The sequence below is a fragment of the Oncorhynchus tshawytscha genome, linkage group LG16 (genome assembly GCF_018296145.1).
Source record: "Oncorhynchus tshawytscha isolate Ot180627B linkage group LG16, Otsh_v2.0, whole genome shotgun sequence".
Classification (NCBI taxonomy): Eukaryota; Metazoa; Chordata; class Actinopteri; order Salmoniformes; family Salmonidae; genus Oncorhynchus; species Oncorhynchus tshawytscha.
The window spans coordinates 36,318,696-36,341,587 of record NC_056444.1 but is presented as its reverse complement, the minus strand read 5'-3'; the positions used below and the strand labels follow the sequence as shown (position 1 = coordinate 36,341,587).

Below are 22,892 nucleotides of genomic sequence, written 5' to 3'. Positions count from 1 at the left end.
GAGAGAGAGACCAGGCAGAGCAGAGAGAGACACTGGGCAGAGCGAGAGAGAGAGACTGGGCAGAGCGAGAGAGAGAGAGAGACTGGGCAGAGCAAGAGAGAGAGAGACTGGGCAGAGCGAGAGAGAGAGACTGGGCAGAGCGAGAGAGAGAGACTGGGCAGAGCGAGAGAGAGAGACTGGGCAGAGCGAGAGAGAGAGACTGGGCAGAGCGAGAGAGAGAGACTGGGCAGAGCGAGAGAGAGAGACTGGGCAGAGCGAGAGAGAGAGAGACTGGGCAGTGCGAGAGAGAGAGACTGGGCAGTGCGAGAGAGAGAGAGACTGGGCAGTGCGAGAGAGAGAGAGACTGGGCAGTGCGAGAGAGAGAGAGACTGGGCAGTGCGAGAGAGAGAGAGACTGGGCAGTGCGAGAGAGAGAGAGACTGGGCAGTGCGAGAGAGAGAGAGACTGGGCAGAGCGAGAGAGAGAGAGAGAGAGAGAGAGAGAGAGAGAGACTGGGCAGAGGGAGAGAGAGAGAGAGACTGGGCAGAGCGAGAGAGAGAGAGAGAGAGAGACTTGGCAGAGCGAGAGAGAGAGAGAGAGACTTGGCAGAGCGAGAGAGAGAGAGAGACTGGGCAGAGCGAGAGAGAGAGAGAGAGACTTGGCAGAGCGAGAGAGAGAGAGACTGGGCAGAGCGAGAGAGAGAGAGAGAGAGACTGGGCAGAGCAGAGAGAGAGAGAGACCAGGCAGAGCAAGAGAGAGACACTGGGCAGAGCGAGAGAGAGAGACTGGGCAGAGCGAGAGAGAGAGAGAGACTGGGCAGAGCAAGAGAGAGAGAGACTGGGCAGAGCGAGAGAGAGAGAGACTGGGCAGAGCGAGAGAGAGAGAGACTGGGCAGAGCGAGAGAGAGAGACTGGGCAGAGCGAGAGAGAGAGACTGGGCAGAGCGAGAGAGAGAGACTGGGCAGAGCGAGAGAGAGAGAGACTGGGCAGTGCGAGAGAGAGAGACTGGGCAGTGCGAGAGAGAGAGAGAGACTGGGCAGTGCGAGAGAGAGAGAGACTGGGCAGTGCGAGAGAGAGAGAGAGACTGGGCAGTGCGAGAGAGAGAGAGACTGGGCAGTGCGAGAGAGAGAGAGACTGGGCAGTGCGAGAGAGAGAGAGACTGGGCAGTGTCGAGAGAGAGAGAGACTGGGCAGAGCGAGAGAGAGAACGAGAGACTGGGCAGAGAGAGAGAGAGAGAGACTGGGCAGAGCGAGAGAGAGAGCGAGACTGGGCAGAGCGAGAGAGAGAGACTTGGCAGAGCGAGAGAGAGAAACTGGGCAGTACGAGAGAGAGAGAGACTGGGCAGTGCGAGAGAGAGAGACTGGGCAGAGCTAGAGAGAGAGAGACTGGTTAGAGCTAGAGAGAGAGAGAGAGAGAGACTGGGCAGAGCTAGAGAGAGAGAGAGAGAGACTGGGCAGAGCGAGAGAGAGAGAACGAGAGACTGGGCAGAGAGAGAGAGAGAGAGACTGGGCCGAGCGAGAGAGAGCGAGAGAGAGAGAGAGAGACTGGGCAGTGCGAGAGAGAGAGAGAGACTGGGCAGAGCTAGAGAGAGAGAGACTGGTTAGAGCTAGAGAGAGAGAGAGACTGGGCAGAGCTAGAGAGAGAGAGAGAGAGACTGGGCAGAGCGAGAGAGAGAGAACGAGAGACTGGGCAGAGAGAGAGAGAGAGAGAGAGACTGGGCCGAGCGAGAGAGAGAGAGAGAGACTGGGCAGAGCGAGAGAGAGACTGGGCAAAGTGAGAGAGAGACTGGGCAGAGCGAGAGAGAGAGAGAGAGAGAGAGAGAGAGACTGGGCAGAGCGAGAGAGAGAGAGAAACTGGGCAGAGGGAGAGAGATAGAGAGACTGGGCAGAGCGAGAGAGAGAGAGAGAGACTTGGCAGAGCGAGAGAGAGAGAGAGACTGGGCAGAGCGAGAGAGAGAGAGAGACTGGGCAGAGCGAGAGAGAGAGAGAGAGACTTGGCAGAGCGAGAGAGAGAGAGAGACTGGGCAGAGCGAGAGAGAGAGAGAGAGACTTGGCAGAGCGAGAGAGAGACTGGGCAGAGCGAGAGCGAGAGAGAGAGAGAGACTGGGCAGAGCGAGAGAGAGAGAGAGAGAGAGACTGGGCAGAGCGAGAGAGAGAGAGAGACTGGGCAGAGCGAGAGAGAGAGAGAGAGAGAGAGAGAGAGAGACACTGGGCAGAGGGAGAGAGAGAGAGAGACTGGGCAGAGCGAGAGAGAGAGAGAGAGAGAGACTTGGCAGAGCGAGAGAGAGAGAGAGAGACTTGGCAGAGCGAGAGAGAGAGAGAGACTGGGCAGAGCGAGAGAGAGAGAGAGAGACTTGGCAGAGCGAGAGAGAGAGAGAGACTGGGCAGAGCGAGAGAGAGAGAGAGAGAGACTGGGCAGAGCGAGAGAGAGAGAGACCAGGCAGAGCAAGAGAGAGACACTGGGCAGAGCGAGAGAGAGAGACTGGGCAGAGCGAGAGAGAGAGAGAGACTGGGCAGAGCAAGAGAGAGAGAGACTGGGCAGAGCGAGAGAGAGAGAGACTGGGCAGAGCGAGAGAGAGAGAGACTGGGCAGAGCGAGAGAGAGAGACTGGGCAGAGCGAGAGAGAGAGACTGGGCAGAGCGAGAGAGAGAGACTGGGCAGAGCGAGAGAGAGAGAGAGACTGGGCAGTGCGAGAGAGAGAGAGAGACTGGGCAGTGCGAGAGAGAGAGAGAGACTGGGCAGTGCGAGAGAGAGAGAGAGACTGGGCAGTGCGAGAGAGAGAGAGACTGGGCAGTGCGAGAGAGAGAGAGACTGGGCAGTGCGAGAGAGAGAGAGACTGGGCAGTGCGAGAGAGAGAGAGACTGGGCAGAGCGAGAGAGAGAGAGAGAAGAGAGAGGGCAGAGCGAGAGAGAGAGAGGGGGCAGAGGGAGAGAGAGAGAGAGACTGGGCAGAGCGAGAGAGAGAGAGAGAGAGACTTGGCAGAGCGAGAGAGAGAGAGAGACTGGGCAGAGCGAGAGAGAGAGAGAGACTTGGCAGAGCGAGAGAGAGAGAGAGACTGGGCAGAGAGAGAGAGAGAGAGAGAGACTGGGCAGAGCGAGAGAGAGAGAGACCAGGCAGAGCAAGAGAGAGACACTGGGCAGAGCGAGAGAGAGAGACTGGGCAGAGCGAGAGAGAGAGAGAGACTGGGCAGAGCAAGAGAGAGAGAGACTGGGCAGAGCGAGAGAGAGAGAGACTGGGCAGAGCGAGAGAGAGAGAGACTGGGCAGAGCGAGAGAGAGAGACTGGGCAGAGCGAGAGAGAGAGAGAGCGAGGCAGAGCGAGAGAGAGAGACTGGGCAGAGCGAGAGAGAGAGAGACTGGGCAGTGCGAGAGAGAGAGACTGGGCAGTGCGAGAGAGAGAGAGAGACTGGGCAGTGCGAGAGAGAGAGAGACTGGGCAGTGCGAGAGAGAGAGAGACTGGGCAGTGCGAGAGAGAGAGAGACTGGGCAGTGCGAGAGAGAGAGAGACTGGGCAGTGCGAGAGAGAGAGAGACTGGGCAGTGTCGAGAGAGAGAGAGACTGGGCAGAGCGAGAGAGAGAACGAGAGACTGGGCAGAGAGAGAGAGAGAGAGACTGGGCAGAGCGAGAGAGAGAGCGAGACTGGGCAGAGCGAGAGAGAGAGACTTGGCAGAGCGAGAGAGAGAAACTGGGCAGTACGAGAGAGAGAGAGACTGGGCAGTGCGAGAGAGAGAGACTGGGCAGAGCTAGAGAGAGAGAGACTGGTTAGAGCTAGAGAGAGAGAGAGAGAGAGACTGGGCAGAGCTAGAGAGAGAGAGAGAGAGACTGGGCAGAGCGAGAGAGAGAGAACGAGAGACTGGGCAGAGAGAGAGAGAGAGAGAGACTGGGCCGAGCGAGAGAGAGCGAGAGAGAGAGAGAGAGACTGGGCAGAGCGAGAGAGAGACTGGGCAAAGTGAGAGAGAGACTGGGCAGAGCGAGAGAGAGAGAGAGAGAGAGAGAGAGACTGGGCAGAGCGAGAGAGAGAGAGAAACTGGGCAGAGGGAGAGAGATAGAGAGACTGGGCAGAGCGAGAGAGAGAGAGAGAGAGACTTGGCAGAGCGAGAGAGAGAGAGAGACTGGGCAGAGCGAGAGAGAGAGAGAGAGACTTGGCAGAGCGAGAGAGAGAGAGAGACTGGGCAGAGCGAGAGAGAGAGAGAGAGAGAGAGAGAGACTTGGCAGAGCGAGAGAGAGACTGGGCAGAGCGAGAGCGAGAGAGAGAGACTGGGCAGAGAGAGAGAGAGAGAGAGAGACTGGGCAGAGCGAGAGAGAGAGGGCAGAGAGAGAGACTGGGCAGAGCGAGAGAGAGAGAGAGAGAGAGAGAGAGAGAGACTGGGCAGAGCGAGAGAGAGAGAGAGACTGGGCAGAGCGAGAGAGAGAGAGAGAGAGAGAGAGAGAGAGAGAGAGGGCAGAGGGAGAGAGAGAGAGAGAGAGACTGGGCAGAGAGCGAGAGAGAGAGAGAGAGAGAGAGACTTGGCAGAGAGAGAGAGAGAGAGAGAGAGAGAGCTTGGAGAGAGAGAGAGAGAGAGAGCGAGAGAGACTGGGCAGAGCGAGAGAGAGAGAGAGACTGGGCAGAGCGAGAGAGAGAGAGACTGGGCAGAGCGAGAGAGAGAGAGACTGGGCAGAGAGAGAGAGACTGAGAGAGAGAGAGACTGGGCAGTGCGAGAGAGAGAGAGACTGGGCAGTGCGAGAGAGAGAGAGACTGGGCAGTGCGAGAGAGAGAGACTGAGTGCGAGAGAGAGAGAGACTGGGCAGTGCGAGAGAGAGAGAGACTGGGCAGTGCGAGAGAGAGAGAGAGAGACTGGGCAGTGCGAGAGAGAGAGAGACTGGGCAGAGCGAGAGAGAGAGAGAACGAGAGACTGGGCAGAGAGAGAGAGAGAGAGAGAGAGAGAGAGAGACTGGTCCGAGCGAGAGAGAGAGAGACTGGGCAGAGCGAGAGAGAGAGAGAGAGAGAGAGACTTGGCAGAGCGAGAGAGAGGGACTGGGCAGAGCGAGAGAGAGAGAGAGACTGGTCAGAGCGAGAGAGAGAGAGACTGGTCAGAGCGAGAGAGAGAGAGACTGGGCAGAGCGAGAGAGAGAGCGAGACTGGGCAGAGCGAGAGAGAGAGACTTGGCAGAGCGAGAGAGAGAGACTGGGCAGAGCGAGAGAGACTGGGCAGTGCGAGAGAGAGAGAGAGACTGGTCAGAGCAAGAGAGAGAGAGACTGGGCAGAGCGAGAGAGAGAGAGAGACTGGTCAGAGCGAGAGAGAGAGAGACTGGTCAGAGCGAGAGAGAGAGAGACTGGGCAGAGCGAGAGAGAGAGAGTGAGACTGGGCAGAGCGAGAGAGAGAGACTTGGCAGAGCGAGAGAGAGACTGGGCAGAGCGAGAGAGACTGGGCAGTGCGAGAGAGAGAGACTGGGCAGAGCGAGAGAGAGAGAGAGAGAGACTGGGCAGAGCTAGAGAGAGAGAGACTGGGCAGAGCTAGAGAGAGAGAGAGACTGGGCAGAGCTAGAGAGAGAGAGAGAGACTGGGCAGAGCGAGAGAGAGAGAACGAGAGACTGGGCAGAGAGAGAGAGAGAGAGACTGGGCCGAGTGAGAGAGAGCGAGAGAGAGAGAGAGAGAGAGAGAGACTGGGCAGAGAGAGAGAGAGACTGGGCAGAGTGAGAGAGAGACTGGGCAGAGAGAGAGAGAGACTGGGCAGAGCGAGAGAGAGAGAGAGAGACTGGGCAGAGGGAGAGGGAGAGAGAGAGACTGGGCAGAGCGAGAGAGAGAGAGAGAGAGAGAGAGAGAGAGAGACTTGGCAGAGCGAGAGAGAGAGAGAGACTGGGCAGAGCGAGAGAGAGAGAGAGAGACTTGGCAGAGCGAGAGAGAGAGAGACTGGGCAGAGCGAGAGAGAGAGAGAGAGAGACTTGGCAGAGCGAGCGAGAGAGAGAGAGAGAGACTGGGCAGAGCGAGAGAGAGAGAGAGACTGGGCCGAGCGAGAGAGAGCGAGAGAGAGAGAGAGAGACTGGGCAGAGCGAGAGAGAGACTGGGCAGAGCGAGAGAGAGACTGGGCAGAGTGAGAGAGAGACTGGGCAGAGCGAGAGAGAGAGAGACTGGGCAGAGCGAGAGAGAGAGAGAGAGAGAGAGAGACTGGGCAGAGGGAGAGAGAGAGAGAGACTGGGCAGAGGGAGAGAGAGAGAGAGACTGGGCAGAGGGAGAGAGAGAGAGAGACTGGGCAGAGCGAGAGAGAGAGAGAGAGAGACTTGGCAGAGCGAGAGAGAGAGAGAGACTGGGCAGAGCGAGAGAGAGAGAGAGAGAGACTTTGCAGAGCGAGAGAGAGAGAGAGACTGGGCAGAGCGAGAGAGAGAGAGAGAGAGAGACTTGGCAGAGCGAGAGAGAGAGAGAGAGACTGGGCAGAGCGAGAGAGAGAGAGAGAGAGAGAGAGATTGGGCAGAGCGAGAGAGAGAGAGAGAGAGACTGGGCAGAGCGAGAGAGAGAGAGAGAGAGAGAGAGATTGGGCAGAGCGAGAGAGAGAGAGAGAGACCAGGCAGAGCGAGAGAGAGAGAGACCGGGCAGAGCGAGAGAGAGAGAGACCGGGCAGAGTGAGAGAGAGAGAGAGACCGGGCAGAGTGAGAGAGAGAGAGACCGGGCAGAGCGAGAGAGAGAGAGAGAGAGAGAGACCGGGCAGAGCGAGAGAGAGAGAGACCGGGCAGAGCGAGAGAGAGAGAGAGACCGGGCAGAGCGAGAGAGAGAGAGAGAGACCGGGCAGAGCGAGAGAGAGAGAGAGAGAGACCGGGCAGAGCGAGAGAGCGAGAGAGAGAGACCGGGCAGAGTGAGGGAGAGAGACTGGGCAGAGTGAGGGAGAGTGAGACAGAGATGGATGGAGGGAGATGGCTAGAGAGGATGGGCGCTTGAGAAGGACAGAGATGGAGTGGGAGAAAGAGAAATCTCCATCTTCCTTCCAACTGCCGTGATTCACTCATCCGTAGCTACCCACTGATGATTTGTCCCCTGTAATTATACCTCGCAAGCTTGGTCAGGAAAACGTTATTCTTAAATCCCCACTCGATGCGGGCGTAATCATTTAAACCTGTTGTCTGGCTTGTCTTAGGGACGCCGCCTGTAATTGAAACATTAGTGCTTCTGGTCTATATGTGGCTGGTGGGTCTGCGTGCGCCCCACGTTCCCATTTTAATCACATCCTTGATCAGAGACTACACACTCCGGAGTTTGTGTGTGTATGAGTAAGTGAAAGAGAGGGTGTGTGTGTGTGTGTATCTGTTGTGTGTGTGTGTCTCATTTGTGTTGGTGTGTGTCTTGTGTTGAGTCCAGTGTTCACCTGAAAGCATCTCTAGTGTTATTGACTTGCCTCCTGAGTGATGCCAGGGCTGAAGAACCCATGCATGGTTTCTTACTCAATACGAAGTTGACTCAATAGGCGATATGTACTTACAGCCTTATTCCCCGTGAACAGATGTGAAAACGAATTGAAGCATTTGCTCAAACATATTGAGCACGTTCATACATTTTTTTTTTTCAGTGCCTTGCCATGAAGACGGTATGATTGGTGGGTTGCTGAGGTGTGTGTGCTCCATTATGGTGGGCCGATATATCAAATGAATTTGAATGTTTGTTTTTGCACGATATTCCAAATGCCTGTATTTGCAAGAATCAAGGTTTTGTTTTATTTTATTTTCGTTTTCATGTGCGTTTGTGTCTTGTTCTCATGCTGTCTTTTTGGTCTCATCTCCTTCACTCCCTCTGTGCTGTGTGCGCCGTCCCATTTACACCAGAGATCTGTAATGGAATGATGAGATGCTCATGTCTCCGCCCTAACAATTGTAGTCGTTGCCCCAAAGTCGGGTTGGCAGGCGACAAGTTTACGTCCAAAATAACCCCGTAGAAATACATGTGGCTTATTTTTGGACAGATTTTTGTCAAGAGTGAAACCCCTCGCTTCACCTCTTCCTCTCTGTTTACATACACAGCAAGTCCCTCCCCCTGCCACTCACAAAAACAAAGATGAAAGATCACTTCTACCTCTGGCAAGCTGTTTCAACTCACAAATTGCATTTGAGGTTTGGCCCAACGGAATCGGTCAAATAGACACCGATACACATTGAGAAGTTATCCTCTCTGACAATACCCTTTTATGTGTCATCACTACTAATACGGGAGTATCAACATTGATTCTGGCAAATTAATGCTCATTTTACCATACCGCTTGCAGCATTTTACCCAAAGACTGTTATACTAGCTGTCTAGTCTGTGTTTTATACATGTGAGAGAGAAGTCAGGCCACTTGATTTCAATATCTGAACAAAGTGGACAGGCTGCAGTTGGAGACAGACGGGTGGGTTCGTAACAATTCAACTGTCCTGCCTTTTTAACTAGCAAGTAGATCCACGTTTGCTAAACTGGAAGTATCAAGATTAGCTGGCTACTCACAAGCACGTGGGCTTGTTCTTGAGAGATTGTTTGAGAACTGTGTTAATTTTCTATAATGCCTGCGACAATAAGTTAGTCATTATTAGTTAATGTGCATTATGCGTGGTACTGATTTTATTTATTTTTTACAAAAAGGCCATTTTCAAAGACTGACTTGAAAGCCAGATCAGTGATTATTGTAAAAAAATAAAATAAAAAAGCAGGTTCAACTAATTTGATTAAAATAATACAATTTCTTAGTTAATCTCAGTTAATGGTTGTGGGAGGCTTGTATTTAGCATAGGGGTAATTTCACAAGCCCTGGATTCATTAGATTATTGCTGACTGTTTTAAATGCAGTGTATCTGTAATGAATACTCAGGGAGAAAAGGGTGTAGATTCACACGCAGCGCGCAGCAGGTCTTTATTTCGCCTTCGCAGCTGGCAGTAATCATGGTCATACACAGGTAGGCAAACAGGCAGGTGAAACAACTACGACTGAAGGCTCTAACTGGTTCTCACAAACGAGCTAGGAAAAGGCTTAGTGCAGTCCGTGGCCCACAATTTTGAGAATGACACAAATATTGATTTCCACAAAGTTTGCTGCCTCAGTGTCATTAGATATTTTTGTTAGATGTTACTATGGAATACTGAAGTATAGTTACAAGCATTTCATAAGTGTCAAAGGCTTTTATTGACAATTACATGAAGTTGATGCAAAGTGTCAATATTTTCAGTGTTGACCCTTCTTTTTCAAGACCTCTGCAATCCGCCCTGTCATGCTGTCAATTAACTTCTCGGCCACATTATGACTGAGGGCTGCCCAGTCTTGCATAATCAATGCTTGGAGTTTGTGGGTTTTTGTTTGTCCACCCGTCTCTTGAGGATAGACCACAAGTTCTCAATGGGATTAAGGTCTAGGGAGTTTCCTGGCCATGGACTCAAAATATCGATGTTTTGTTCCCCGAGCCACTTAGTTATCACTTTTGCCTTATGGCAAGGTGCTCCATCATGCTGGAAAAGGCATTGTTCGTCACCAAACTGTTCCTGGATGGTTGGGAAAAGTTGCTCTCGGAAGGATGTATGAACTGAACTAAATAAGGTGCTGATGAGACCAGGTAACTAACACAGGTAGAATCAATGAACAAAAAGGAAAGACAGGGCTACGTTCAGGAACACAAAGAAACAGGGCTACGTTCAGGAACACAAAGAAACAGGGCTACGTTCAGGAACACAAAGAAACAGGGCTACGTTCAGGAACACAAAGAAACAGGGCTACGTTCAGGAACACAAAGAAACAGGGCTACGTTCAGGAACACAAAGAAACAGGGCTACGTTCAGGAACACAAAGAAACAGGGCTACGTTCTAGAACCCAACGAAACAGAACACAAGGTTGACTAAGAAAATAAATACAGAACCTTGCAGCATTTGACATTTTAATTGACCTGAAAAGCTTATTTAGAGAGAAAATGTGAATTGCCCATAAGTAAAAAATAAATAAAATAATAATAATATCGGGACAATTTTTAAGCCATATCGTCCAGCCCTATGCTCCGTCTGGCCAAACTCACTTGGAATGGTTCTTATCTTTAATGGTTGATCTTTTTTCCACTTGGGAAATCCCTTATGACAGACAATGTCACCGGCTGTCATTTCTCTGTCTCTGTCCCTCCGTGTCTCTCCCCCTGTCTCTCTCTGGAATGACTCACCCAATATGACACCAACACCAAATTGGGTCCTGACGACCTGTCTCCCTAGCAACCAGCCCATCTCACCGGCGTTAATGCAGCGTGGCACACAGCGAGACTAAGTGACCGAACGGGAGGAACACACAGCACAAATGCATATCTCTCTCCACAGGCCGAGGAAAAGGAGGGCACTGTCTGTCAGTGTGGGGCGATGGGAGCTTTCAAATGTGTGATTTTAGTGTGTGCGTGCCTTCCCCTGGTGTTCTAATGGTCATTGAGGAGACCTCTGTGCTCAGAATGACAAGCTGCTGACTCATTCAGCCTGCGTCTCAAATGGCACCCTAGTCCCTACATAGTGTTTTGGTCAAAAGTAGTGCACTATGTAGGGAATAGGGTGCCATTTGGGATGCAGAAACACAGTCAGTCAGACACCAGGCAGCAGATGCTTCAGGCTGTGTCTGAAATGGCACCATATTCCCTATATAGTCTACTATTTTAAAAGGCACTAGTGCCTTCAGAACGTATTCAGACCCCTTTTTCAAAATGTTGTTAGGTTACAGCCTTATTCTAAATGGATTAAATTGTGTTTTTTTCCCCCATCATCAATCAACACACAATACGCCATAATGAATGAAAAAATAAATTAAAAAAAACTGAAATTTACCTAAGTATTCAGATGCTTTACTGAGTACTTTGTTAAAGCACCTTTGGCAGTGATTACAGCCGCAGGTCTTCTTGGGTTTGACGCTACAAGCTTGGCACACCTGTATTTGGGGAGTTTCCCCTATTCTTCTCTGCAGATCTTCTGCAAGCTCTGTAAGGTTGGATGGGGAGCATTCCTGCACAGCTGTTTTCAGATCTCTCCAGACAAGTTTGATTGAGTTCAAGTCCGTTCTCTGGCTGGGCCACTACAGCCCTATCGATAAGAATGGGGTTGTACTCGGTCCTCCTTTTTCTGTAGTCCACAATCATCTCCCCTGATCAAGACAAAGGATATGATTGTTATGATTGTGGACTACAGAAAAAGGAGGACTGAGCAAGCCCCCATTCTCATCGATAGGGCTATAGTGGAGCAGGTTGAGAGCTTCACGTTCCTTGGTGTCCACATCACCAACAAACTATCATGGTCCAAACACCAAGACAGTCGTGAAGAGGGCAGGAAAATGCATCTGGTTGCATCACCTACTGGTATGGCAACTGCACGACCTCTGACCACAAGGCACTATAGAGGGTAGTGCGTACGGCCCAGTACATCACTGGGGCCAAGCTTCCTGCCACCCATGACCTCTATACCAGGCGGTGTCAGAGGAAGGCCCAAAAATTTGGCACGTTCCCCAGCCACCAAACGGTACCGGAGCGCCAAGTCTAGGTCTACAAGGCTTCTTAACAGCTTCTACCCCTAAGCCATAAGATTCTTGAACAGTTAATCAAATGGCTACCTGGACTATTTGCATTGTCCCCACCCCCTATTGTTATGCGGCTGCTACTGTGTTTATTATCCTCTACCTACATGTATATATTACCTCAATTACCTCAACTAACCGTTGCCCCCTGTATATAACACATTGACTCTGTACTGGAACCCCCTGTAAATAACCTCACTACTGTTATTTTATTGTTGCTCCTTAATTATTTGTTATTTTATTTTATTAAAACTGCATTGTTGGTTAAGGGCTTGTAAGAAAGCATTTCACCTGTTGTATTCGGCACATGTGACAACTAACATTTGATTTGATCTGATGGACATTCAGAGACTTGTCCCGAACCTCTCCTGCTTTGTCCTGGCTGTGTGCTTAGGGTCGTTTTCCTGTTGGAAGGTGAACCTTCGCCCCAGTCTGAGGTCCTGAGCGCTCTGGAGCAGGTTTTCATCATGGATCTCTCTGTGCTTTGCGTCGTTCATCATTCCCTCGATCCTGACTAGTCTCCCAGTCTCTGCCACTGAAAACATGCCCATAGCCTGATGCTGCTACCACCATGCTTCATTGTAGGGATGGTGCAAGGTTTCGTCCTGACGTGACGCTGGCATTCAGGCCAAATAGTTCAATCTTGGTTTCATCAGACCAGAAAATCTTGTTTCTCTGGTCTGAGAGTCTTTAGGTGGCTTTTAGCAAACTCCAAGCGGGCTGTCATGTGCCTTTTACTGAGGAGTGGCTTCCGTCTGGCCACTCTACCATAAAGGCCTAATTTGTGGAGTACTGCAGAGATGGTTGTCCTTCTGGAAGGTTCTCCCATCTCCACAGATGAACTCTGGAGCTCTGTCAGAGTGACCATTGGGTTCTTGATTACCTCCCTGACCAAGGCCCTTTTCCCCCGATTTCTCAGTTTGTCCGGGCAGCCAGCTCTAGGAAGAGTCTTTGTGGTTCCATGCACCTGAGCTCAATTTCGAGTCTCAAAGCAAAGGGTCTGAATACTTATGAAAATTAAGTATTTCTGTTTTGTGTGTTTAATAATTTGGAAACATTTCTTGACCTGTTTTTGTTGTCATTATGGGGTATTGGGTATAGATTGCTGCGGAGTTAAAAAATTTAGAATAAGGCTACAACGTAACAAAATGTGGGAAAAGTCAAAGGGTCTGATTACTTTCCAAAGGCACTAGTGCACTACTTCAGTATGGTGCCATTTGGTACACTTTCTGTTATTGTATCTCCCTCCATGGAGTTATGAAGGGTTCTCCCCCAAAAAATCACTCCGTAACCTCTCTCCCCCCTCTTTCTCTCTTTCCATCTCTCCTCATCTCCCCTTTTACAGGACCTCCGAGAAGTGTGGCTCAACTACCCGCCCCATCCTCTGCAGGTTGGTTGGAAATAATCTATTTGTCTGTTTATCCCTGCAATGCTCAGAATGGATATTGTATATACAATGACGGCCTACCGGGGAACAGTGGGATAACTGCCTTGTTCAGGGGTAGAACGACAGATTTTTACCTTGCCAAACCCATTCATTTGAATGGGTGTCCACATACTTTTGCATATATAGTGTATGTAAGGCCCCCCTCCCCATAGAGCACAGCTTTCCCTCACACACACACACACATACACACACACTGCTCCAGTTATCCTCTCCACATGAGTTTTGCTGTCTACTGTGGGATATGATCAATGTAAATGCTGCTAAGACAGTAGAAGACAGTAGCACGCGTCTGTGTGTCTGGCGTGTGCCTAAAGCAGAAACGGCTCGTATGTATGGGTGCAGCAGGGGCGGTGTGTTGTGTGAACACACTCCATTTCTAGCGAGTTCACTCTGTTGTCTCGCTGCTGTTTCTGCTCTCCATAATCCTCTTTCTCACTGTTACCCAGACACCCTCTCGCTCTTTCATGCTCCGTATCTGTCGCTCTGTAACTTTTATTCTCTTTCGATATATTTGATTCTCTTTCTTTCTCTCCTCATACTGTCTAATTCTTTCTTTCTGCCTCTCTCTCTCTCCCCCTTGCTTTGCATGATCTGCCTAGAAACATTGGGTTGTAGAGTGAAGAGCATGTTTGTTTGAAATCAGGATTTGGAAGAAGAGATCAAAGATGGTGTAACAGGATTATTCTCCAGTCCCAAATCACATGGGGCCTCCAGGGACCCAAACACTGCCTGTGTGTGTGTACGCGCGTGCGTGTGTTTTTGTGTGTCAGTTCCACTTATTGTCTTTATTTTACCAAAATGCTCCAGCCACTCATTCTTGACTTGTTACTAGCTTCTAACGATGGTAGCTGATGGTAATTTCAGCCATGCCCTTCCCATCAGCAGCCTTTGAGGTCAGGGTGGAGCCTTGAGGTCAATCCCACAATCCTCAGCGGTCAGGGAGGGACCACTCCTGGGTAATTATGAGGTTTGGAGCAAAAGGCCATCCTTCCATCTCTCCATATTTCCACCCTGATTCAGTCTGCTGTGGGTTAGTCAGGGTGGTCTCCCTCTCCTACTTACCTTGTGTGGCTGGCTTAGTTCATGTACGCTTGATTTCAATGACCTTTAACATGAGTTAATCAATTTACAATAAGATTATTATTTAAGTGAAGACATCTGTTTTTGGTAATGTTGGTGAAGTTGGTTAGCAGAGAGAATCCACATCTGGCACAAAGGCTCTCTCTCTCTGACCTTAAAGGGTTACCAGGTGACTCTTTCGCTCTCTCAGCCTAAAGGGTTACCAGGTGTCTTTCAGCCTAAAGGGCTACCAGGTGTATCTTTCTCTCTCAGCCCACAGGGTTACCAGGTGCCTCTTTGACTCCAGGCAGGACATGAAGGCTGATGATCATCAGGAGTTAGTTAGCTGAAAGAGATTCACCAATAAAGAGGCCCAGGCTTATGGTGATGCCAAGCCATCTCCAGGATCCTGTTCTGTAGTAATGGTGTGTGCGTGCACCTCTGTGTCTGTTGGCCCATGTGCTACATTAGCATAAGCACCATGGCTAAGTGCTGCCTGCCTGCGCAGCGCTCCTGGCTCAGTCAGTCTGTGGAGAAAGTGAACAGAGCAGAACGATTCCTGGTTGACAACATGCACATCTTCATGTCCTCCCTGTTCCCCTCTGCTCTCTCTCTCTGCACCAGCACCTGCCTCATCACCCCCCTCGGCTCTCCGAAATCATTTACCACTGTGTCATTCACGTCAACATGCAACGCAAGCTTCACATCCCCTTTTGGTTCAGTGTGAATGAGTATGAATACGGAGACTGAGACTACTTTCCATGCTTTAGGCCAGGACTGTGAGTGCTCAGAGTCCTTGATTGGTCAAAACTCGTTTTCTCATGCTCTTGTCTCTCTGCAGCAGCCATATAGTGAGCAGTGTGTTCGGAACATATTACAATAAAATCACAGTATCAAATCGTAATACATATGAAATCGCGAGAATGGCAATACTTGACAATGACAATACGCCACCTAAGTATTGGGATGATATCGTATTGTGAGGTCCCTAGCAATTCCCAGCCCTATCAGAGAGCCACCTGGGCCGGAGTGTGCTCAGATTTACACTTTATTATGGAAAGGGGATACCTAGTCAGTTGCACAACTGAATGCATTCAACCAAAATGTGTCTTCCGCATCGAACCTGGTCATTTTTCCACATTGTTTTTATTTTTCATGATTGATTTTTCCTTTTGAACCGTTGCTAGCAGGCCAGCCATCATCCCCTTAGAAAAACTCCACATAAAAAATGTGTCAAACTAAATGCCAGACTAAAAGTATGTGTTTGTGTGATACAGTGTTATGAATGCTGGACTCGTCAAATGCCGTTAGTGGTGACGCATGGCATTTAAACAGTTGTCGTTAATTAAGAGGAAGGCAGATGTGAAAGCCTTCTTTGGGGCTAAAGTGGGAAGACGGAACCATGACATTTCCAGCAGCCGTCCAATTAAAATGTAGAGTTGGCAACCAACCACTCTGTCTGTTTGACACTTGGCGTCTAGCTATTCCACCACTGCTTAGTCTATATTGCTTCAATGAAAGCAGGTAAACTCAGAGGGACAATGTGCAATATTTACTGCTCTCCAGTGCTCAATGGAATATATACTGTGTGTAAAAAACATTAGGAACACCTGCTCTTTCCATGACGGAGACTATCCAGGTGAAGGCTATGATCCCTTATTGATGTCACCTGTGAAATCCACTCCAATCAGTGTATATTAAGGGGATGAGACCTGTTAAATAAGGATTGTTTAAGCCTTGAAACAATTGAAACATGGATTGTGTATGTGTGGCATTCAGAGGGTGAATGGGCAATGCAAAATATTTAAGTGCCTTTGAAAGTGGTATGGTAGTAGGTGCCAGGCGCACCAGTTTGAGTGTGTCAAGAACTGCAATGCTGCTGGATTTTTCACGCAAAACAGTTTCCCTTGTGTATCGAGAATGGTCCACCATCCAAAGGACATCATCCAACTTTAAAAATTAAAAATATATATATTTAACCTGTCAAGTCAGTTAAGAACAAAATCTTATTTGCAATGGCGGCGACACTTGGCCAATTGTGCGCCGCCCTATGGGACTCCCAGTGGCGCAGCGGTCTAAGGCACTGCAGCTCAGTGCTAGAGGCACCACTACAGATACCCTGGTTTGATTCCAGGTTCTATCACAACCGGACGTGATTAGGAATCCCATAGGGCGGTACACAATTGGCCCAGCATCATCGAAGTTTGGCCGGGGTAGACCTTCATTGTAAATAAGAATTTGGTCTTAACTGACTTAACTGAAGCTAACAAGGTCAATGTCTAAATTTAAATTATGAATATGTCCCAAATGGGACCCTACTCTCTCTATAGTGTACTAATTTTGACTATCATACCGCTCAGGAAGGAGACGCATTCTGTCTCCTAGAGATGAACATACTTCGGTGCGAAAAGTGTAATCAATCCCAGAACAACAGCAAAGTACCTTGTGAAGATGCTGGAGGAAACAGGTACAGAAGTATCTATATCCACAGCAAAACGAGTCCTATATCGACATAACCTGAAAGGCCGCTCCGACAGAAGAAGCCACTGTGCTAAAACCACCATAAAAAGCCAGACTACGTTTTGCAAATGCACATGGGGACAAAGATCATACTTTTTGGAGGAATGTCCTCTGGTCCAATGAAACAAAAATATAACTTTTTGGCCAGAATGACCATAGTTATGCTTGGAGGAAAAAGGGGGAGGCTTGCAAGCCGAAGAACACCATTCCAACCGTGAAGCCCGGGAGCAGCATCATGTTGTGTTGGTGCTTTGCTGCAGGAGGGACTGGTGCACATCACAAAATAGATGGCATCATGAGGAAAGAAAATTATGTGCATACATTGAAACAACATCTCAAGACATTAGTCAGAAGTTAAAGCTTGGCCACAAATTGACAATGACTCCAAGCATGCTTCCAAAGTTGTGGCAAAATGGCTTAAGGACAACAAAGTCAATGTATTGGAGTGGCTATCACAAAGCCCTGACCTCAATCCTATAAAAAATGTGTGGGCGGAACTGAAAAAGCGTGTGTGAGAAAGGAGGCCTACAAACCTGACTCAGTTACACCAGCTCTGTCAGGAGGAATGGGCCAAAATTCACCCCACTTATTGTGGGAAGCTTGTAGAAGGCTACCCAAAACGTTTGACCCAAGTTAAACAATTTAAAGGCAAAGCTACCAAATACTAATTGAGTGTATGTAAACTTCTGACCCACAATGTAATGAAAGAAATAAAAGCTGAAATAAATCATTCTCTCTACTATTATTCTGACATTTCACATTCTTAAAATAAAGTGTTGATCGTAACTGACCTAAGACAGGGAATTTTTACGAAGATTAAATGTCAGGAATTGTGAAAAACTGAGTTTAAATGTATTTGGCTAAGGTGTATGTAAACTTCTGACTTCAACTGCAGATACTGCTCTCTGCTAGAGGCTGATGAATGCATCTATTAGACCTAGTGCATCTCCTGATTTAACACACACACACACAGCCCTCTCCTGATTTCACACATGCGTTCTAGCATATCCCTTCCCCTAATAAGGGTCATCATTATTATGCAGTGTACTGTCTCTGTTAAAACCCTATTGCACTGAACTAGCAACCGGGGGGTGTGTTAGGCAAACATCTGACTAGATAGGAAGAGTATAGAAAATATAATGGACTTATATTTTCTGCCCTATTCCTGGCCCGCAAAGGAATCAGTAAAATCAAATCTGAGCGGCCCTCCGTTGAATTCTGAAATCCTGATGTGGCCCTCAAGCCAGAAAGTTTGCTCACCTCTAGTCTTATACCTGCCCTTCAGATCCAGACTTGCCTATCCCTGCTCTAATCTAAACCACAGCTGAATTCCACAGAGGTGCCCCTCTTTTCATGCGGCGTTGAGTTGTAAATGCTGTGTTGTGTTTTACCAGGTGCAGGAGCCGCAGACGGACAGGCAGCTGATCGAGACATCTCCGGTGCTTCAGAAGCTGACAGACTTTGAGGACACCATCGGTGTTATGTTCACACACTGTCGCCTGCTGGCCAGAGCTTTCACACTGAGGACCGTGGGCTTCAACCACCTCACACTGTGAGTATGGGAGGGGTGCGTGTGTGCTTGCGTGTGTGGCTCCCCGGTCTATCCTCCGTCCCAGTACCATAGTGATTGATGGACTGTGGAACTCGTAGTTGTCCCACTGCCTAATCCTGGGTCTTTTACATCCTGTGTAGTCCTCCCAGGGGACACTAAAACCCCTCTCCAGCCATTGCCTGACTCCGCTAGTGAGGTCACAGCCCCGCTCCCCCATGGGAAATTTAGTTTTTAAATGTTGATTATATTTACTAGCTGGCCCGAGGCTTTGGTTCTTATTCATTCTCTCTCGTGTGAATGGTCTTTCCCTCTCTCCCTCTGTTAATTTCTCTCTTTGTTTCTCTCTTTCGTTCCCTCTCTCATTCTTTCCCTCGTTCTCTCTCTTTCTTAGTTTATTGCTACAGGTTTTTATTTACTTTAATTGACACTTCATGTGTTATGGATACACTTTTTTTTTACAAATGTTTGAGATGTTCTTTGAATTGATTTGACCCCAGAGTTCATTTCAGATGCCAACATCAATATAATAGTCTCAAAAGGCTTATATATCAAATCAAACTTCATGTCTAAAATAATGGGGAAATCATTGATTTGATAAAGTTTCTGACATTAAGGATTTCAATTGAGTGAAGAATCACTGTGTTTCTCTGCCTGCTTCTCACCTTTTATAGAAGGCTTTCATTGCTTGCAACTTACTGTAGAAAAATAGTGTGAAGAATGGGTGTTTTTACTCAAGTGTAAAGAATGTGTTATTGAGTAAGTCTGTATGAATCATACTTGTCTCGAGATTAACATTGTTACCTTTGGTGTTACACTGTAGCATTATTTTAAAAGCAAAATAAAAGCTGCACACTCTGATGCAATACTTTATTCATCAACGATTCGACAGCAAGCTGTCTTTATTAGATTTTCACCAACTGTACTGTAGCATTGTTCATTCATTGTGTTAAAAATGCTGTTAAAAATGACATGTAATGGAACGTAATTGCACGAGTCATGTAGGCTTTTAGGAGATGTGCTTCACTGTACACAAGGCTTAAACGTTTGATACATTCACAATAGTGAAATGTTAGCAACACAATAGTGAGCTGGACAGCTAAACCAAATGACCAACTAGGACGTTTAAGCGTGTGCGCATGGCGTGTGTGTTTTAAACCATCACTTTAATGTCAGATCCTCTCGCCACTCACGGTCAGTGAAGTCGATTAGAGGGCTGGAAGTTGAGCTGTCAAGGTTACCTTTGAATGTTGTCCTCCTCAAGGTAGAGAAAGATGCCTGCAATTCTAACCCATTATACATTTTTATTTTACCTTTATTTAACTAGGCAAGTCAGTTACGATCAAATTCTTATTTTCAATGACGGCCTAGGAACAGTGGGTTAACTGCCTGTTCAGGGGCAGAACGACAGATTTGTACCTTGTCAGCTCGGAGGTTTGAACTTGCAACCTTCCGGTTACTAATCCAACGCTCTAACCACTAGGCTACCCTGTCGCCCCAATTCTGAATTTATTATTATAAACGGGGTGGTTCAAGCCCTGAATGCTGATTCGCTGACAGCATGCATGACGAAACATTTATTTGTATTGCTCTAATTACATTGGTAACCAGTTTATAATAGCAATAAGGCACCTCGGGGGTTTGTGGTATATGGCTAATAAACCACAGCTTAGGGCTCTATCCAGGCACGCCATGTTGCATTTTGCGTAAGAACAGCCCTTAACCATGGTATATTGGCCATATACCACACCCCCTTGTGCCTTATTGCTTAATTAGATTGCACATTAGTCAAGCCCAATGTAAGTACTCCGATGTCCTTAACACTAGAACCTCTGGGCCTTTCAGCCTAAAAGTACCCGCTAGAGAATGTTGAGACCGTTGCTGGAAGTCTCCTTTTGCAAACGCGTCAGATGCATGTCAACCCACAAGGTGTGCAAACATAAGCACCAACGCTTGATAAATAGTGCATAAACAATTGTAGATGATGAATTGCATTAAGAAATATTTGTGGAAATATAGCCATGACAAGATACTGTATCCCACGTACAGTTAACCTTCCTGTGCGCATGAGCGACAGTACAATCTCTCATGTGCTGCAACATCTGCGTGACACTATCGTGACGTGACTCTCATTAATGTGATGACTTCTATTTACCTACTATGTTTAATTGTTACTAGATGAAAGTAATCATGTAACAATAAATTCTTTAGGAATTTGGGGCACCACGGGAGAAGTTGTTTAACTTCTCTGGGATAGGTGGCAGTATTTTCACGTCCGGATGAAAAGCGTGTCCAAACTAAACTGCATGCTACTCAGGCCCAGAAGCTAAGATATGCATATTATTAGTAGATTTGGATAGAAAACACTCTGACGTTTCTAAAACCATTTGAATCATATCTGTGAGTATAACATAACTTATTTGGCGGGCAATGGGTTTCATTGGGAATCCAGATTTCTAAGGGACTTTCCTGCAGTTCCTATCGCTTCCACTGGATGTCAACAGTCTTTAGAAATTGATTAAGGTTTTTCCTTTGAGAAATGAAGAAGTATCACTGTTCAGAACGAGGCTAGAGAGAAGTGTACTCTTTGTTAGAGGCGCGTGACCTGAAAAGCACGCTCCACTTTGTTTTCCTCCGGTATTGAACACCGGTATTAAATTTTATTGATTATTTACATTAAAAAAAATACCTAAAGTTGTATTAGGACAGTAGTTTGAAATGTTTGGACAAAGCTTACAGGTAACTTAGAAATGTTGTAGTCATGTTGCGCGAGTTGGAACCTGTTTTTTTCTGGATCAAACACTCCAAATAAATTGACATTTTGGATATATATCGATGGAATTAATCAAACAGTGCCAACAGAAAAGCTTGTCTAAGGTAAGGCATGAATTATATCTTTATTTCTGCGTTTTGTGTCGCGCCTGGAGTGTTGAAATATGATTGTCTGTGAATGTTTGCTGGGGTGCTGTCCTCAGATAATAGCATCGTTTGCTTTCACCGTAAAGCCTTTTTGAAATCTGACACGGCTGGATTCACAACAAGTGTAGCTTTAGTTTGGTGTATTGTATGTGTGATTTCATGAAAGTCAAGTTTTTATAGTACTTTATTTGAATTTGGGAATATCAGTGGGGCAAAAAAGTATTTAGTCAGCCACCAATTGTGCAAGTTATCCCACTTAAAAAGATGAGAGAGGCCTGTAATTTTCATCATAGGTACACTTCAACTATGACACACAAAATGAGGGGGAAAAATCCTGAAAATCACATTGTAGGATTTTTAATGAATTTATTTGCAAATTATCAAGATCTTGAGAATCAGCTGTACATGTGATGGAAGAATGCACTGTACATTTGATGGAAGAAGGCACTGCACATGTGATGGAAGAGTGCACTGCACATGTGATGGACGAATACACTGTTCATGCAGAGGGTTGCAATTCAATTGAATTGGGGATAGTTTAACTTCTTGCATCGAGCCATCCCGGATCCGGGATCGTGAATACAGCCTCAAGCTCATTACCATAACGCAACGTTAACTATTCATGAAAATCGCAAATTAAATTAATATGCTAGCTCTCAAGCTTAGCCTTTTGTTAACAACACTGTCATCTCAGATTTTCAAAATATGCTTCTCAACCATAGCAAAACAAGCATTTGTGTAACAGCTAGCGCAGCTAGCGTAGCATTTAGCGTTAGCATCAGCAAGCAACATTTTCACAAAAACCAGAAAATCATTCAAATAAAATCATTACCTTTGAAGAACTTCAGATGTTTTCAATGAGGAGACTCTCAGTTAGATAGCAAATGCTCAGTTTTTCCTGAAAGATTATTTGTTTAGGAGAAATTGCTCCGTTTGGTGCGTCACGTTTGGCAAAAATTCAGTCTTCAAAACGCCAAACTTTTTTCCAAATTAACTCCATAATATCGACTGAAACATGGTAAACGTTGTTTAGAATCAATCCTCAAGGTGTTTTTCACATATCTCTTCATGATATATCGTTCGTTGAAAGCCTCCTCTCTCCTCTCAATCACTGGATGACTGCGTGCAGCTTGTAGATTACGCACCAATTTAGACAAAGGACACCGGGCGGACCCCTGGTAAATGTAGTCTCTTATGGACAATCTTCCAATGATATGCCTACAAATACGTCACAATGCTGCAGACACCTTGGAGAAACGATAGAAAGGGCAGGCTCATTCCCGGCGCATTCACAGCCATATAAGGAGACAATGGGAAATAGAGCTTCAAAAATTCTGCCCATTTCCTGGTTGAAGTTTCATCTTGGTTTCGCCTGTAGCATGAGTTCTGTGGCACTCAGATAATATCTTTGCATTTCCTGGTTGAAGTTTCATCTTGGTTTCGCCTGTAGCATGAGTTCTGTGGCACTCAGATAATATCTTTGCAGTTTTGGAAACCTTAGAGTGTTTTCTTTCCAAAGCTGCCAATTATATGCATAGTGGAGCATCTTTTCGTGACAAAATATTGCGCTTAAAACGGGCACGTTTTTTTATCCATAAATTAAAAGAGCGCCCCCTATATCCAAGAAGTTAACCAAAATATGCCTGTTTTGATTGTTTTGAACTGTTTTGAACTGTTTTGATGAATTTAACCATAATTCCCCAAATTACCGGGCTTAACTTCCCATGTAAAATTCCCGGAAAGATTCTGGAAAGTTTCCGACCCCTTGAAGACCTAGCTGCAGCTGGTGGTTTTACTCTTACGGTATGTTCATTTTTAACTCAATCTTTTATACCCTCGAGTAAAAAGGGGTGTTTGAGCTCCCTCCGGCGTGTCTAGTTACGAGGCAAAGTATATTTTAATTTTTTTATTT

At 47.4% G+C, this 22,892-nt stretch overlaps 1 protein-coding gene across 6 annotated transcripts in view; it reads left to right on the top strand.

Annotated features, from left to right (window-relative positions):
* The window catches only part of drosha (drosha ribonuclease III), a 210,622-nt gene that overhangs the window by 141,543 nt on the left and 46,187 nt on the right, over nucleotides 1–22,892 (top strand). For 5 of the 6 annotated variants that reach the window (XM_042299140.1, XM_042299138.1, XM_042299137.1 and 2 more), the window contains exons 23-24: nucleotides 12,832–12,876; nucleotides 17,907–18,064. In XM_042299140.1, coding sequence (XP_042155074.1) covers nucleotides 12,832–12,876; nucleotides 17,907–18,064 — 203 coding nt within the window. The remainder of the gene's footprint in view (nucleotides 1–12,831; nucleotides 12,877–17,906; nucleotides 18,065–22,892) is intronic. The other variant, XM_042299139.1, reaches the window with a different exon arrangement.